General features: G+C 42.7%; 1 protein-coding gene across 3 annotated transcripts in view; it reads right to left on the minus strand.

Annotated features, from left to right (window-relative positions):
* The window catches only part of KDM1A (lysine demethylase 1A), a 173,846-nt gene that overhangs the window by 42,753 nt on the left and 114,130 nt on the right, over window positions 1–16,963 (minus strand). For all 3 annotated transcript variants that reach the window (XM_038377500.2, XM_038377495.2, XM_038377496.2), the window contains 2 exons: window positions 3,787–3,898; window positions 3,228–3,360 (listed from right to left, as the gene is read on the minus strand). In XM_038377500.2, the coding sequence (XP_038233428.1) occupies window positions 3,228–3,360; window positions 3,787–3,898 (245 nt within the window). The remainder of the gene's footprint in view (window positions 1–3,227; window positions 3,361–3,786; window positions 3,899–16,963) is intronic.

Genomic DNA, 16,963 nt, shown 5'->3' on the forward strand with positions numbered 1-16,963 from the left:
TTCAGACCATTTCTCCAGTTTGTCCAGATCATTTTGGATTTTAATCCTATCCTCTAAAGTCCTTTAACTCCTCCCAGCTTGGTATCATCCGCAAACTTTATAATTATACTCTCTGTACTATTACCTAAACCATTTAGGAAGATAGTGAACAGAACCAGACCTAGGACCAATCCCTGCAGGACCACACTCAATATGCCCTTCCAGCTTGACTGTTAACTACTGATAACTACTCTCTGGAAACCGTTTTCCAACCATACTATATTAGGGTATGTCTACACTACCCGCCGAATCGGCGGGCAGCGATCGATCCAGCGGGGGCCGATTTATCGCTTCTAGTCTAGACGCGATAATCTACCAAGTTCTCTCCCGTCGACTCCTGCACTCCAGCACCGCGAGAGGCGCAGGCAGAGTCAGTGGGGGAGCGGCAGCAGTCGACTCACTGTAATGAAGACACCGCAGTGAGTAGGTCTAAGTATGTCAACTTCAGCTATGTTATTCATGTAGCTGAAGTTGCGTAACTTAGATCGATCCCCTCCCAATGTAGACCAGGCCTTAGATTCAAACTATATTAGATCCAAAGCTAAGTTTCTCACCGCATACTTCAAGGACTTCCAAACCGCTCCCCCAGAGTTCAATGGCTGTTTCTTTTGTCTTCTCAGGTGCAAAGAGGGAGATGGACAGGGAGAAAGAGAAGTAACTTGGTGTTTGCCCCCTCCTTTTTAATAGCTTCACTCCTTCTTTTGAAAAGCATGTCTCCTTATTCTTAGCTGGAAAATTTATCTAGGATGGAAGATGCTTCCTCTGGGTTCTTTCACCTGTGTATGCTTACATGCAGGTTTCCTCCCTTCCTTCTTTCTGCTTGATGATTGTTTAAATGCAAATTAAGTCAAACACACATTCCTTTGCTCAGGACAGACCTGTATACTGACTTCTGCCTGGGCAGGGCTGTGGGGTTTGGAACATGTGCTATCATCATCATACAGGGGAATTTTATAACTTCACAAACAATGTTGTTACTTACATTTCTCGATGATGAGATTGACCGGCAAGTTATTAGCTTTTAAATGATACTTTATAAGGCATATTTTGCACAAAGATTATTACAGTAGTAAGGTGTGAATGCTAAGTGCATTCTGTCACACTTGGAAACAAGGGACTTCTCCTCCCAGAAGGCAAAGGACTGATAACAGGTGACATATTTTGACTTGAAACCGGCAATGGATCTGAGGAACCCAATAGCTCCAAAGCCACCCTCAGAGAGAGGGGATTTGATAGCAGCCTTCAACTACCTGAAGGGGAGTTCCAAAAAGGATGGAGCTAGGCTGTTCTCAGTGGTGGCAGATGACAGAACAAGAAGCGATGGTCTCAAGTTGCAGTAGGGGAAGTCTAGGTTTGATATTAGGAAAAACTATTTCACTAGGAGGGCAGTGAAGCATTGGAGTGGGTTACCTAGGGGGATGGCTGGGATGATTTAGTTGGGTTGGTGCTGCTTTGAGCGGAGGGTTGGACTAGACGACCTCTTGAGGTCTCTTCCAATCCTAATCTTCAGTGTGTATGATAAAACCCATTGTTTCATGTTCTCTGTGTGTGTATATAAATCTCCCCACTGTATTTTCCACCAAATGCATCCGATGAAGTGAGCTGTAGCTCACGAAAGCTTATGCTCAAATAAATTTGTTAGTCTCTAAGGTGCCACAAATACTCCTTTTCTTTTTATGATCCAAAAATAACAGGAAGATTCGTAATAACCAATGCAAAGGCCACAGAACCTGAACCTGTGAAACCAAGAATGACACACTCTATCCCTGGAGCTTTTGAATCAGCATTACATATCTGAGCTGACCCATTACAGGATCTGTAGCACCTCATGCCCTGTATACTGCTTGGTAACAGATTTAAACTATGCTGCTTGCCCTTCAGGAAGGGAGGGATACAGGCCTCAGGGGAAAGTTGGTCAGCTTGATCAAACAGGTCTGGAACTAAGGATGCTTTGGGACCAACATTACTTTCTCCAAAATAATGCTTTGACTGTGCAGTAGAATCCAAGGATTTCACCCAAAAAGGTCTCAGAACTCAAAATATCTCCTTGAAATCACAACATTCTTTGAATTGGTACAGAATCAAGAAGTCAGATGAGAAAGGTTAACTTTAAACACCTCCCATAAGAGGACAGAAATCAGGAAAGCCAAGGCAAAGATTAAGTTGCAACTGGCAAGAAATATTAGAGGTAACAAGAAGAGGTTCTTCAAATATGTCAGACAAAAAAGAAAGATCAGGGATGGTGTAGGCCCGCTACTCATTGGAAAAGGTGTGCTGCTAATGAAAGATAAGAAGGCAAAGCTGTTCAATGTGTACTTTGCTTCAGCCGTCTCACAAAAAATAATGTGATTGGATGATTAGTGAATCATCCAATAGACAATAAAGGGGAAGGGATGCAGATCGGGCTATGTAAAGAAAACGTTAGATCTTCTGAGCAATTTGAATGAATTCAAATCAGTGGGGCTGGATGCTATTCACCTGAAGGTACTGAAGGAATTAGCTGAAAAAAAAAAAATCACAGAGCCACTGGCAATAATATTTATAAATTCATGGATGACAGGAGAAGTCCTGGAAGACTGGAGAAGAGCTAACATAGTGCCAATCTTTAAAAAGGACAAAAAGGAGGAGCCGGGGAACTCTAGACCAGTCAGCCTGACTTTGATACCTGGGAAGCAATGTATAAAACACTCAATTTGTGAAACCTGGAGGATATAGGAGTAATCACTAGCAGCCAGCATGGATTTACCAAGAACAAATCATGCCAAACCAAACTGATTTCCTTCTTTGACAGGGTAACTGATATGGTGGATAGGGGGGAATGCTGTGGACATAATATACCTGGATTTCAGGAAGGCTTTTGACACAGTCCCACATCACATTCTGGTAAGTAAACTGGAGAAATGCAGGCTTGACAAACTACCATTAAGTGGCAACATAATTGGTTAAACAACCGCAAACAAAGAGTAACTATTAATGGAATCAGGTTTCAGAGTGGTAGCCACTACACTACACTGAATTTGTAAACCTGTTAAAGCTTCCTAAATAGTTCAGGCCCTACAGGCCTTGCTTTTCTATGGCTCTGTGCTCATTGTGTGAGGAGTGTGTGAATCCTGTGAGGAACAGAGGCAACTGTCAAAGGACAGTGCTGCTTGGTAGTGCAACTTCTGAAGTTAGAGAGCTTAATTTACCTGAAGCTGTGTAGCGAACCTGTCGAACTGCTGTATTTAATTTAATGTCCAACCCTTCTGCCAAGGCTACAGGCACACAGGAATATCCATTTCTCACAGTCAGATGACTGCCCGTGAACTCAAAATCATCATCCTAAAATGAAATATATAAAAATACATAAGTTTATAACTAAAACAGATCAATCAGTACAGAGTTAAATAAATGGGGAACTTTTCCACTTAAAGTGCTGTACTTAACATAATTACAAGAAGAAAATCCCTTGTATTACTGATAAAATAATTGGTATAGACTATTTTCCTATAGCAAATATAAAACAGTATAAACTAATTATAGTCCGTTTGGGTATTAGCAGAACCCTCCGGAACTCTGTCAGTAAACGTGTATAAGAACTAGCCATCTCTCTGTTAATATCCTGTAGAATCTAGAATGAAAGTTGAAGGGATAATGCTGAGGTACATGACATTTAAATCTCTTAGAAATGCTTGCTAACATACAAAAATATGTCAGAATGAAATGCATGTGCTAAATCTATGAGCACTATTTTAAAGAATTAGGTACCTGGTCCCAGTGCTTCAGTGAAAGTGTAGACAGCGGTGTGGCATTAGCAAATTCTAGATTTGCAAAATGCCAGTCAAGTATCTGTCTGTCCCTTGATGATAAATAAACATCACTAGAAAAATATAAAAAGGGAAAGAAAAAAGTTGACTTTGCAGTGAGTGAAATACAGCAAAAAGATTGCCTTTAAAAGCCCAGTCTTCCTCAATAGATGAGGCCAAGAATATGAAGAACACAACAGAACACAACCCTACCTCAAAGTTCCTGATCACCTACCTGCAAGCAGCAATTCTGGACATAAGCATGGTGAAAGAGGGATGAGCGTAGTTCTATAAAGCCAATACAGTAGTGTACAGAACTCGGAACACCTTTATTTTGTCCTTCATGAAATACTTCCACACTGGACGCTCTCTTCATGGAAACTAGCTTGTGTGGCTTTGAGTTATGACAGCCTTACCAAAGCACAGAACTGATTTGGAGTACCATTTTCTAATATGCCTAGGCATTAGGCACTCAAATCCCATTGACTTTTAATGAGTTGGAAGCCTAGCTCCATTAGACTGTATTTGCAATATTAATGGTAATTGGAGATTTGCACTGAACAAGATTTGTATTTATAGATCTTAGTTACAGGAATCTACATAAAGCATGCTATACACACTCCACAAATTCTGAGGGAACAGGCTTCAAGATGTTCTAGAACTGAAGCTGTAAACCTATTTATATTCCCAGACACATTACCTGAAGACAGAAGTAAGGTTGAGAGTACAAGTAAGTAACTGAGGATAAAATACATTACTAGGATGCTACAATTTTTCCCAAATCAAGCATTATACACGTAGTAAATTCTAAATTTACCCTTAACTCGAAAATCCCAATATGCCGAGTTAAAAAATGCACAGTGTACTCACACAATCTTCCCCCATAGCAATGCCATGCCTTACCAATATGAGAGACACATTTCAGTGTATTTTGTCCAAAATTGAAATGGATTTGAAAAAAAAAGACACATTTGATTATTTTTTCCCCTTGTGTTATTACGGGGCAGTCCCCGACCCAGTTACTCTTACTCTCCTCTCTGCTGAGTAGACTTGGTACAGTACATTGGACAGCTTTTGAAATGAGAGATTTAGGATTAATGGTATTGTCTACCATTATTTTTCATATCTAAAAGTTTCTGTCAGCTGAGGCTGGTGCTTAAAAATCTTCCTAGAAATGCACGGAGAATTGCCCTCTTAAAATGAGAAGTCTTCCTCTATTTTCAATGAGAGCATATCCATAGCAGGCCTCAGTTAAGGTGCTCTCATTCAAAATGGTTCTGATTACCATTGTTCCCATGGGGGGGGGGGGGAGAGCCAGCCATCTTTGCTAAGACCTGCCTATAGCCTCTGTCCCATTGAGAACAAAGGAGGATAGATGCCCTTCTCAAGAGATCCACCCAACTGTGGACAAGTTATGACCTCACTCCCCTGAGAACAATGAGCGATGTCAGCCAATTTGATAAACGGCTGTTTTTTATGGAATTTTCTATAGCAGAAGATGATTCGTCAGCCCTTACTGAAAGAGAAACTTTCAGTTATGAAGAATTGCTGAAAAAATAATCAATAATCCTGAAAATAAATTCTTCAAAATGTAGCCCATGTGAGATCTCACTCAGTTAACTATAAATGAGCTTAGGCTGTAAGCTCTCTGGGGCAGGGACCATCTCTGTCCTGTGTTTGTACAATACCTAGTCCAGTGAGGTCCTGGTCCATGACTAGGAATCTAAGGTGGTACATTATTACAAATAATAGAAGTGTGAAGCATCTGTGTTCTGTTCAGATCTAGGAAAAGAGTGCTGAGCTTCTTAAAAGTACCCATTAATTTTAATTCCTAAACTAATTAACCAATTTACTTGTAAATTCTCAGAAAATACATTCTATACTTAAAAAGAGTAAGTGCTGTAATTTTGAGAAGTACATTCTATATTCTTCATACCTAACCAAGCGCGTGAATCCCAGGTAGGTGCAAAACTCAACTATGGAACCACAAGCAGCAATTCCACAGCATGCTGGAATGCAGTTAGCTATCCAATTCATTAGTTGTTCCCTAGATACAGGATGTATTGTGGACCTACATGAACAATGGAAAAAGAGAGGAGAGATTTAGAGAAACTATATTTTCACAATACATGATGTGAGCAATTTTGTTGTTGGCTTATGGAGAATGGCCTTTCCTTGCAAAGATGAAGGCATTCAACACAAGAAGGAGTTAAGATAACGAGTTCTGGCTGATCAAAGAATTCAACTGAAAGAAACTTGAGCAAAGAGGCTGGAAGGACTGTGTGGGTAAGACGGGAGGGAGAGTGGAACTCTGTCAAAAATGGCATTACACCCATTTCTGTGTCACTAACAACTCAGAAGCAAATGATGTTGAATGCTTATAGATCAACGTCCTAATAGATAAAGCACAAGATGGGGTACTAGTTGGTGTCTGCTGCAGGACACCAAACACCACTAGAGAACAGGATGACAGACTCCTTTGGCACCCATCTATAATTAAGGCTAAGATTATGTCATGGAGGTCATGGTTTCTGCGACTTCCAGAGACCTCTGGGACATTGATCTTGCTGTTGCAGTGGGTCAGGAGCTTGGGAAATGTCGGAAGTATAATTGGTGGGCAAGATGACATAAGCAGGAGGTTGGGGAACCAGAACTGTCTGGGTCAGAAGGCAGCGATCAAGATGACCCTCACTCTGTCCAGTCGGAACTTGCATAGAACTTGTGGCAGAAGCAACAGCAGAAGTAAGGCATAGTTGAACTGGTCTGACCAGGTAAGAAGCAAAGCATCACAATGGGAGCAATGACCTAGGGCTCTTCTGAAGCAATATGGGGTGCAATTATTGTCTGTTTGAGAAACTAATACATCTCTAGTTCAGGTTCCCCACAGAGTGAAAAATGTTGTGCAGCATCACGTAGCAAAGTTGCCACCCATGGTCAAGTGCGAGGTGTCTGTTGAGGAAGTCTGCTTCCCCAGAAGGTAGGCTACTGACAGGGTGATGTGATTGCTGACACAAATTCCAGGGGCTGACTGCTTCTGCACACAGGGAGGCAGATCTTGCTCCCCCTTGCTTGTTGATGTAGAATTCAGTTGTAGCGTTGTCCAACTTTACAGGGATATGGTGAAAGCAGATGAATGGGAGAAAAGACTCGCACATCCTCCATTCTGCCCATAGTTCCAGGATACTGATGTACATCCTGGGTTCTCAAGATGTCCACACCTTTTATTGTTCATGTGGGCTCTTCAGCCTACCAATGATACATCCATAATGATGGTTCTGTCCGGAGAGGAGGGGAGGGGAGGGGATAAAGGGAACCCCCATGCATGGGGATTTGTCCACCATAGAAGGGAGGACAAAACTTGGTCAGAACTGTCACCATGCTTGAAGGCAACAAAGGTGGAGTCTTGTGAATGGGTGACATAAGTGCACAATGCCATGTGGCCGAGTAGGGAGAAAGATGTTTTGACCAGTATCCGAGGGTTGTTTATGATGTGAGTTATGATGTTATTCATGCTCTGGAATCCGTCCATGGGTGGGTAGACTCTTGTGGTGATAGAATTCAAGGCTGCCCTGATAAAGTCCAGAGATTTTGGGGGGAGGAGGGGCGGGGAAAAGAACAGATTTATCAGTGCTTACGCTGTCTCCCAGTAAAGAGAGGAGAGACAGCATCAGAGAGGTTCTACCCTCTTGGTAGGATTTAGCAGCAAGGAGCCAGTTGTTGAGATTTGGGAAGACAAGAAGATTGGAACATCTGATGAGAGCCGCTATAACTAAGAATACATTGGTAAAGACTCAGAGTGGTCACTATACCAAAGGGGAGTGCTCTGTTCTAAAAATGGTCAGAACCTACCATAAAACTAAGAAAACATCTGTGGGGGAAAGAGGGTGAATACCTAGGTGAACACAGGAGTCCTTCATATTGAGAGCCCATGAACCACATGCCCTTTTCTAAAGATGGAATTATTGCTGCCAGCGTGACCATGTGAAATCTGGGTTCACAAAAGAAGTGGCTGAGATGGCAGAGATCAAGTATTGGTTTCCAACCACCATTCTTTTTGGGCATTAGGAAGTAGTCAAGTAGAATCCTTTCCCTTGATATTGTGGAAGAATGTGTTCTATTACTCCTCACTGCAGCAGGGAACTGACCTTGAGTGAGAATATTCTTGTGAGTGTGGTCCCTGAACGTGGATGGGTTGGAGATTTTGGAGGAGGTAGGGATGCAAAATCGATCATATAGCTGAGTGGATGATGTTCAGCACCCATTTGTCCATTGTTATTTCAACATCTGGAGTGCAAAGGAGTGCTAGTCTGCCCCCAAATACTACACTGGAAGGGCGTTGAGCTTAGTGATTTGTGGCTCTCAAGCTCCAGCCAAAAATGTTGTCAAGCCAGAGGCTGAGATTGAGATGCTAAGCCTGTTGCGGAGGATGTAGAGAAACGGGTCTTCTGAACCCTCTGCCTCTTATGTGGTGGTTCATAGGGTCTCGGCTGGACACACTACAGAGCTGTATACCTCAATTTGGATGATGTGTGATCAAACTTCCTCTTAGGGCAGGTGTGTCTATCCCCAGTGATTGAAGTAATTGACCCTGGAGTCCTTCAGGGTATGGAGGGACTCACTTGTATTCTCACTGAAGAGGTGCGATTCATCGAACGGGAGGTCCTCAATGATATTCTGGACCTCCGCAGGGAACCCTAAGGCACAGAGAGTCATGACTCCCTGTGCACGTTGAAGGCAATAGCCATGGCTCTAGAGAAGGTAGTGGCAGCATCAACAGCATATTGGAGGGTGGGTCATAGCTATCAGTTGCCTTCATCTATCAGAGCTTGGAAACAAGCTCTGTCCTGTTGCAGTAGGCTGCTAGTGAACTCAAACTTGGGATAGTTCAGGAACCAATAACACCTGAAATTGATGAGCTGTAGCTCACAAAAGCTTATGCTCAAATAAATTTGTTAGTCTCTAAGGTGCCACAAGTCCTCCTTTTCTTTTTTGCCTGAAATTGGCTATCCTGAACTGGAGGCTGGCCCATGAAAAGACCTTTATTCCCAGCAGATCCAAGCGTTTACCCTCCTTGCCCACAGGAGTAGACTGGGGATGCGGTCGTCTGGATCTTTCCAAAGCGGCCTGGGCCAGTGAATTGGGAGCTGGGTCAGAGAACAAAAATTCCACACCCTTAGCCAATATACAACGTTTTTCTGCCCTGTTAGGGGTAGGAGTCAAACTGTCCTAGCCAGCTGCAGAATGGCTTCATTAAACAGGGAGAGCTATTATGTTGGATCCAGAGGCATGCAGAATGTCCAAGAGTGTGTGTTGGGAGTCTTGGATCTCCTCCAGGGGAATCTGAAGTTCTCCAGCAACTCTGTGGAGAAAGTCTTGGAACTATCTGAAGTCATCGGAAGGGTAAGAGGATGCAGATGTCACCGCCTCATCTGGAGATGATGATGGCAGTCCTCCTGTTGGTTTAGACAGAAGCACCAGAACTGCAGTATAGTAGATATGAGGGGAGACAAGAGGGGACTCCCTAACAGACCAGATTGAATCTGCAGGGGGCTACTAGTCCCAAGGTCCCCAATATGCCCAGTAAGAGGGGTCAATTGTGATTGGGGTACCAGTGGCTCCGAGTTAGATGAGGCAGAGGTGGGTCCCAGGGTCATGCGGGCCTTTTAGGTAGTGGATAAGGGCAGTACAAAAGGTGGAGGATTCAGGTTCCAGTGGCATTGGAGGCCAGGTGTATTCTGCGTATGGGAGGGGTGATAAGCTCTGGCCTGCAACGGTCTCTCTTGGGAGAGATATTATCTCTCTGAAAACAGAAGGTCCCAATAGAGGGGAGATATCCAGTGGTGCGGCAACGGATTAAGATCTCCGTGATGGAAGAGGGACTCTGGGTGCCCAGACTCTCTGAGGCAATAAGGAGGGTGGTAACTGGTGATGATTGGACTGTCTCGGTGCTGATGGATTCTGGGTTTCGGATGAGCCAGATGTGATTGGTTCCTCCGGGGTGCCACCTGGAACTGGGATGCCACTGTGCCCCCTGACCCACCAGCCTGGGCGCCCTCTCACACTGGACTGCTGTGACAAACTGCAAAGCCCTCCAGCCTACACTTTCACCAGCATACATACAGGTAGGGACACACCCAGCTGCAGTTACATGCAGGCTCTCTGACCAGCCCCTGCATAAGAAGGCTACAGTTAAGGCAACTCCCAGCTCCCCAGGCATGCACCCCTTCTGGAATATAAAGCCAAAATTACACAGTCTTGCACTGCACAAGGAACTTGTACAGTGTAAGCTTAAAAAATTCACCCCCTCCCTCAATGTGGAGAGGTATATGCAACAGCCTTCGCCCCCAAGTTATGATTCTCTGACACTTCACTCCAATTCACTGGTTGAGATAAAGCAAAAGCAAGTTTATTAACTACAAAATATAGACTTTAAGTAGGACTAGCAAGCAATAAAAAAATTAATTGCACGGTTAATCGCACTGTTAAACAATAATAGAATACCATTTAAATAGTTTTAGATATTTTCAACATTTTCAAATGTATTGATTTCAATTACAACACAGAATGCAAAGTGTACAGTGCTCACTTTATATTTATTTTTTATTACAAATATTTGCACAGTAAAAAAAAGGAAATAGTATTTTTCAATTCACCTAATACAAGTACTGTAGTGCAATCTTTTTATAATGAAAGTTGAACTTACAAATGTAGAATTATGTACAAAAATAACTGCATTCAAAAATAAAAAACAAATTAAAATTTTAGAGCCTACAAGTCCACTCAGTCCTATTTCTTGTCCAGGCAATCGCTCAGACAAATTTGTTTACATGTATAAGAGCTAATGGTGCCCACTTCTTGTTTACAATGTCACCCGAAAGTGAGAACAGATGCTCGCATGGCATTATTGTAGCCTGCATCGCAAGATATTTATGTGCCAGATGCACCAAAAATGTGTGTGTTCCTTCATGCTTCAATCATCATTCCAGAAGATGTGTGTCCATGCTGGTAATGGGTTCTGCTTGATAACCATCCAAAGCAGTGCGGATCAATGCATGTTCATTTTCATCATCATGAGTCAGATGCTACAGCAGAAGTTTGATTTTCTTTTTTGGTGGTTCAGGTTCTGTAGTTTCTGCATCGGAGTGTTGGTCTTGTAAGACTTCTGAAAGCAAGCTCTACACCTCATCCCTCTCAGATTTTGGAAGGCACTTCAGATTCTTAAACCTTAGGTCAAATGCTGTAGCTATCTTTAGAAATCTCTCATTTGTACCTTCTTTGCGTTTTGTCAAATCTGCTGTGAATGTGTTCATAACATGAACCAGTGCTGGGTCATCCTCAGAGACTGCTATAACATGAAATATATGCAAAAAGAAAAAAGGAGTACTTGTGGCACCTTAGAGACTAACAAATTTATTTGAGCATAAGCTTTCGTGAGCTACAGCTCACTTCATCGGATGCATCCGATGAAGTGAGCTGTAGCTCACGAAAGCTTATGCTCAAATAAATTTGTTAGTCTCTAAGGTGCCACAAGTACTCCTTTTTTCTTTTTGCGAATACAGACTAACATGGCTGCTACTCTGAAACATGAAATATATGGTAGAACGTGGATAAAACAGAACAGGAGATATACAATTCTCCCTCAAGGAGTTCCGTCACAATGTAATTAACTCATTTTTTAATGAGCATCATCAGCATGGAAGCATGTCCTCTGGAATGGTGGCTGAAGCATGAAGGGGCATACGAATGTTTAACACATCTGGCACATAAATACCTTGCAATGCCGGCTACAAAAGTGCCATGAGAACGCCTGTTCTAGCTTTCAGGTGAAATTGTAAATAAGCAGCAAGCAACATTATCTTCCATAAATGAAAAACTTGTTTGTCTTAGTGATTGGCTGAACAAGAAGTAGGACTGAGTGGACTCGTAGGCTCTAAAGCTTAACATTGTTTTGTTTGAGTGCAATTATGTCACAAAAATCTACATTTGTAAGTTGCACTTTCATCATAAAGAGATTGCACTACAGTACCTGTATGAGGTGAATTGAAAAATACTATTTCTTTTGTTTGCCATTTTTACAGTGCAAATATTTGTATTAAAACACTATACAGTGAGCACTCTTCTTTCTATACTGTGTTTTAACTGAAATTAATGTATTTGAAAATGTAGAAAAACACTCTCAAATATTTAATACATTTCAATTGGTATTCTATTGTTTAACAGTATGATTACAACTGCAATTAATCATGATTAATTTTTTAAATCACGATTCATTTTTTTTTAGTGCATCGCGTAACTTAACTGCGATTAATGAACAGCCCTAATTTTAAGTGATTATAAATAAGACAAGATTTAATCATGAGTATTTTCAGTAAAAGTCATGAACAGGTCATGGGCAAAAAACACAATATCAAGGCCCCATGACCTGTCCATGACTCTTACTGAAAATAGTCATGATTGAATCTTGGAAGGGTCCACTGTAGGAGATGGGGGAGGAAAGCTGGGTGCCCACTGCAGGGGAAGAACCAAAGAGACCCACCACCGCTCTGGGCCCTGCTGGGGGAGAGGGAGCCCCTGCGGGCCTGCTGCCTCTCCAGCCGCTGCCAGGAGGGGGAGTCCTGGGGCCAGCTGCATTGGCAGCTGTCCGGGGCTGCCAGAGCTGCTGGCTGCAAGACCATCCAGGTGGCTGGCTGCAGAGTTGCTCTAGCAACGGCCCATGTGGCTGTCCCCAGGGCAGCGTGAGTAGCTGGCTCTGGGGCCAGATGCTTGGGTGGCCCTGGGGTCAGCCACACTGGCTGCTGCAGAAGTCACAGAATCTGTGACAACCTCCTTAACAGACATGGAGTTCTAATTATAAATGATAGCAAACAGATCAAAGCAGATTATCTAGCAAATAAACAAAAAACGCAAATTAAGCTTAATATACTAAATAGATTGGATATGAATAGCAGATTCTCACCCTAAGAGATGATACAAGCAGCCCGCAGATTCTTAAGGGGCAAACTGCACTTGCTTTACAGCTTGGAATCCCCAAGTGTCTCATTCACAGGCTAGAAATCCCATTAGCCTGGGTCCAGCAACAATCTTTGTTCCTTGTGTGGGGAGCAAAACACCAGATGATGCCACTCCCTGCCTTATGCATCTCTGCATATGACAGGAACCCTTTATTATCAAAGCCTGGTTCCCAGACTAGTCTGTGGAAGAATACTGACATCCCAAGATGGAGTCTAGAGACATGGTCTCATCTCATGTCCTTGTAGAGTCATAGCAGCCGTTACTTGGAGGCGGTCTGTAGCATTCTCAGGAAGGCTCTGCAGGTGGGAGATAAACTTCTCCTAAGGCCTATTTTTTTTCCTAATGGCCCATTGCCGTGAATAGGCTCTTCCCCACCCACTATTTAGACTGAAAACATCTTGTCTAGTGGGCGTTACCCAGGTGTAACTACATTTGAAATACAGAGTCAATATTCATAACTTGAGATACAAAAATGATACATGCATACACATAGGATAATCATATTCAGCAAATCATAACTTTTCCAATGACATCTCACGTGACCTGTCTGTCATAAACTGGATCATAATTATGCTATAATCATATAATATCATCACTATGAAGAATATGGGGTGCAGTGTCACACCGGGGATGATGGTTCCGACGGGACACAGTCCAGAACCGAAGGAGCCCAAGGCTTCTGGCTTTCTTGTCATGCCTTTGGGACTTAGTATATCCTAAGTCCTCGTGGACTGAGCGAGCAGGCTTCTTTGCAGGCATCTCGGACTTCAATGAAATGGACTTTACGGAAGACTTAGATTCATTCTTATAAGAGTGCTTCCTAGCTTCCCGACAAGGTCCCGCCCTGGGGTCTGTGGAGGTGGATCAGCACTATTAATTTAATCAAGCAAAACTGCTGTTTTTTTTTTTAAATGAGATTACAAGTCTGTTTGACAGGATCTATATTTCCATAAACCATGTTGATTGGCATTAATTATATTACCTTTCTTTAGTTTTTAATGGAGTCCTGCATCAGCCACTCTATTACCTTGCACAGATAGATGTCACGCTGACAGACCTATAATCACCTGGGTCATCCCATTTATCCTTTTCGAAAATTTCCAGTTTTCTAGAACTTCTCCAATACTCCAAGACTTACTGAAAATCAACATTAATGGACCAGCAAGCTCCTCAGCCAGCTCTTTTAAAACTGTTGGATGCAAGTTATCTGGACTTCCAGATTTAAAAGTGTATCACTTTAGTAGCTTCTGTTACCATCCTCCAGAGATACTAGTGGAATGGAAAGAATGTTATCACTGTATGATGAAACTATATCACCTGTCTTTTTCCCTCAAATACAGAACAGATTTATAGAACACTTCTGCCTTTTCTGCATTATTATTAATTCTACATTTCCATCTAGTAATGGATCAATATGGCCAAGAAGAAATTATAGATCTAGGAACAAAATATGTAGGCCATTCTGTACAAGATAGGGGACTCCATCCTGGGAAGTAGTGACTCTGAAAAAGATTTGAGGGGCATGATGAACAACTCAACATGAGCTCCCAGTGTGATGCTGTTGGCCAAAAAAGCTAATGAAATCCTTGGATGGATGAACAGGGGAATCCTAAGTAGGGAGGTCATAGCATTTCTGTATTTGGTACTGAAGTGACCATTGCTGGAATACTATGTCCAGTTCGGGTGTCCACAATTCTAGAAGGACATTGATACAGAGAAGAGCTACAAGAATGATTAAAGGATTAGAAAACATGCATTATAGTGACTGACTCAAGGAACTCAATCTTAAAGAGGTTATAGGTTGACTTGATTACAGTTTATAAGTACCTACCTGGGGAACAAATATTTAATAACGGGCTCTTCAAACTAGCAGAGAAAGGTATGTGATCCAATGGCTGGAAGTTGAAGCTAGCCAAATTCAGATTGGAAATGAGGCATAAAAATATATACCTCATTTCCAATCTGAATGTAACAGTGAGAGGAACAATTTACCCAGGGTTGTGGTAGATTCTCTATCATGGACCAATTTTAAATCGAGATTGAATATTATTACAAGAGGGTGGACCTACAACAGGAGGAAATATTCCATTGAGTCAAGTATCGGGGGTAGCCATGCAAGGCACTAAATTTAGCCGTATGGAGTGGAAATCCATCAACCTCAACAAAAAACTCGCAGAAATACAGACAGGATATCATCTTCCTCTCCAAGTACAAACTGATGGACATCATACCAAATTGACTGAAGGTAAAAAATCCATTGCAATCAACATATTACACTGACTATGGTGAGAGACTGTGCCACACACACTCAAAGAAATTGAGGAACCACCCATTCAGCATCCTGTACAGTAGACAGGAGAAGATCAAGAAAGAGTTCTCAAAACTGGAGACTCTCATACAAAACCAACCTTCCAAACAAACTTTCACATGGCTGGACTTTACAAAAATGAGACAAGCCATTTACAATGCACACTTCACTTCTCTACAGAGGAAAAAGGACAGTCAACTATCTAAACTCCTACATGACACAGGGGGCTACAACAGTGGTACCCTCAACTCACCTTACAATATTGTTAAACTATCCAACCACACACTTAGCCTTGCTGAAGAGTATGTCCTATCTCGGGGATTCTCTTTCTGCTCCACCACCCTCACAAACAAGATTCAGTTCTGCGGTGATCTAGAAGGCTACTTTTGTCATCTGCGACTCAAGGAATATTTTCCACACACCACTGAATAGTGCACTGACCCACAGGAACCCTCCTACCAACACTACAAGAAGAAGAATTCTGTGTGGACTTCTCCTGAGAGTCAAAATGACAGACTGGACTTTTACATAGAGTGCTTCCGCAGACGTGCACAGGCTAAAATAGTGAACAAACAACATCACTTGCCTCATAACCTCAGCCGTTCAGAACGCAATGCCATCCACAGCCGCAGAAACAACTCTGACATTATAGTCAAAGGGGCTGACAAAGGAGGTGCTGTAGTCATAATGAACAGGTCAGATTATGAACAGGAGGCTGCCAAGCAACTCTCCAACACCATATTCTACAGGCCACTATCCTCTGATCCCACTGAGTACTACCAAAAGAAACTACACTATCTGCTCAAGAAACTCCCTGCTATAGCACAGGAACAAATCTACACGGACACACCCCTAGAGCTCCGACCAGGGGTATTCTATCTGCTACCAAAGATCCATAAACCTGGTAACCCTGGACGCCCCATCATCTCAGGCATCGGCACTCTTACAGCAGGATTATTTGGCTATTTGGACACTCTCCTCAGACCCTACACTACCAGCACTCCTAGCTATCTTTGAAACACCACCAACTTCCTGAGGAAACTACAGTGCATTGGTGATCTTCCGGAAAACACCATCCTGGCCACCATGGATGTAGAAACTCTTTACATCAATATTCCACATGAGGATGGACTATAAGCTGTCAAGAACGGTATCCCTGATGAGGCCACGGCACACCTGGTGGCTGAATTTTGTGACTTTGTCCTCACCCACAACCATTTCAGATTTGGTGATAACTTATACCTTCAAGTCAGTGGCACTGCTATGGGTACCCACATGGCCCCACAGTATGCCAACATTTTTATGGCTGACTTAGAACAATGCTTCCTCAGCTCTTGTCCCCTAACACCCCTCCTCTACTTGCGCTACATTGATGACATCTTCCTCATATGGACCCATGGGAAGGAGGCCCTTGAAGAATTCCACCATGATTTCAACAATTTCCATCCCACCATCAACCTCAGCCTGGACCAGTCCACACAAGAGATCCACTTCCTGGACACTACAGTGCAAATAAGTGATGGTCGCATAAACACCACCCTGTACCAGAAACCTACTGACTGCTATACTTACCTACATGCCTCCAGTTTCCATCGAGGACACATCACACGATCCACTGTTTACAGCCAAGCCCTAAGATACAACCAAATTTGCTCCAATCTCTCAGACATAGACAAACATCTATAAGATTTTTCTCAAGCATTCTTAAAACTACAGTACTCATCTGGGGACATGAGGAAACAGATTGACAGAGCGAGAGGGGTACCCAGAAATCACCTACTACAGGACAAGCCCAACAAGGAAAATAGCAGAACACCAC

The sequence above is a fragment of the Dermochelys coriacea genome, chromosome 19, assembly GCF_009764565.3.
Source record: "Dermochelys coriacea isolate rDerCor1 chromosome 19, rDerCor1.pri.v4, whole genome shotgun sequence".
NCBI lineage: Eukaryota > Metazoa > Chordata > Testudines > Dermochelyidae > Dermochelys > Dermochelys coriacea.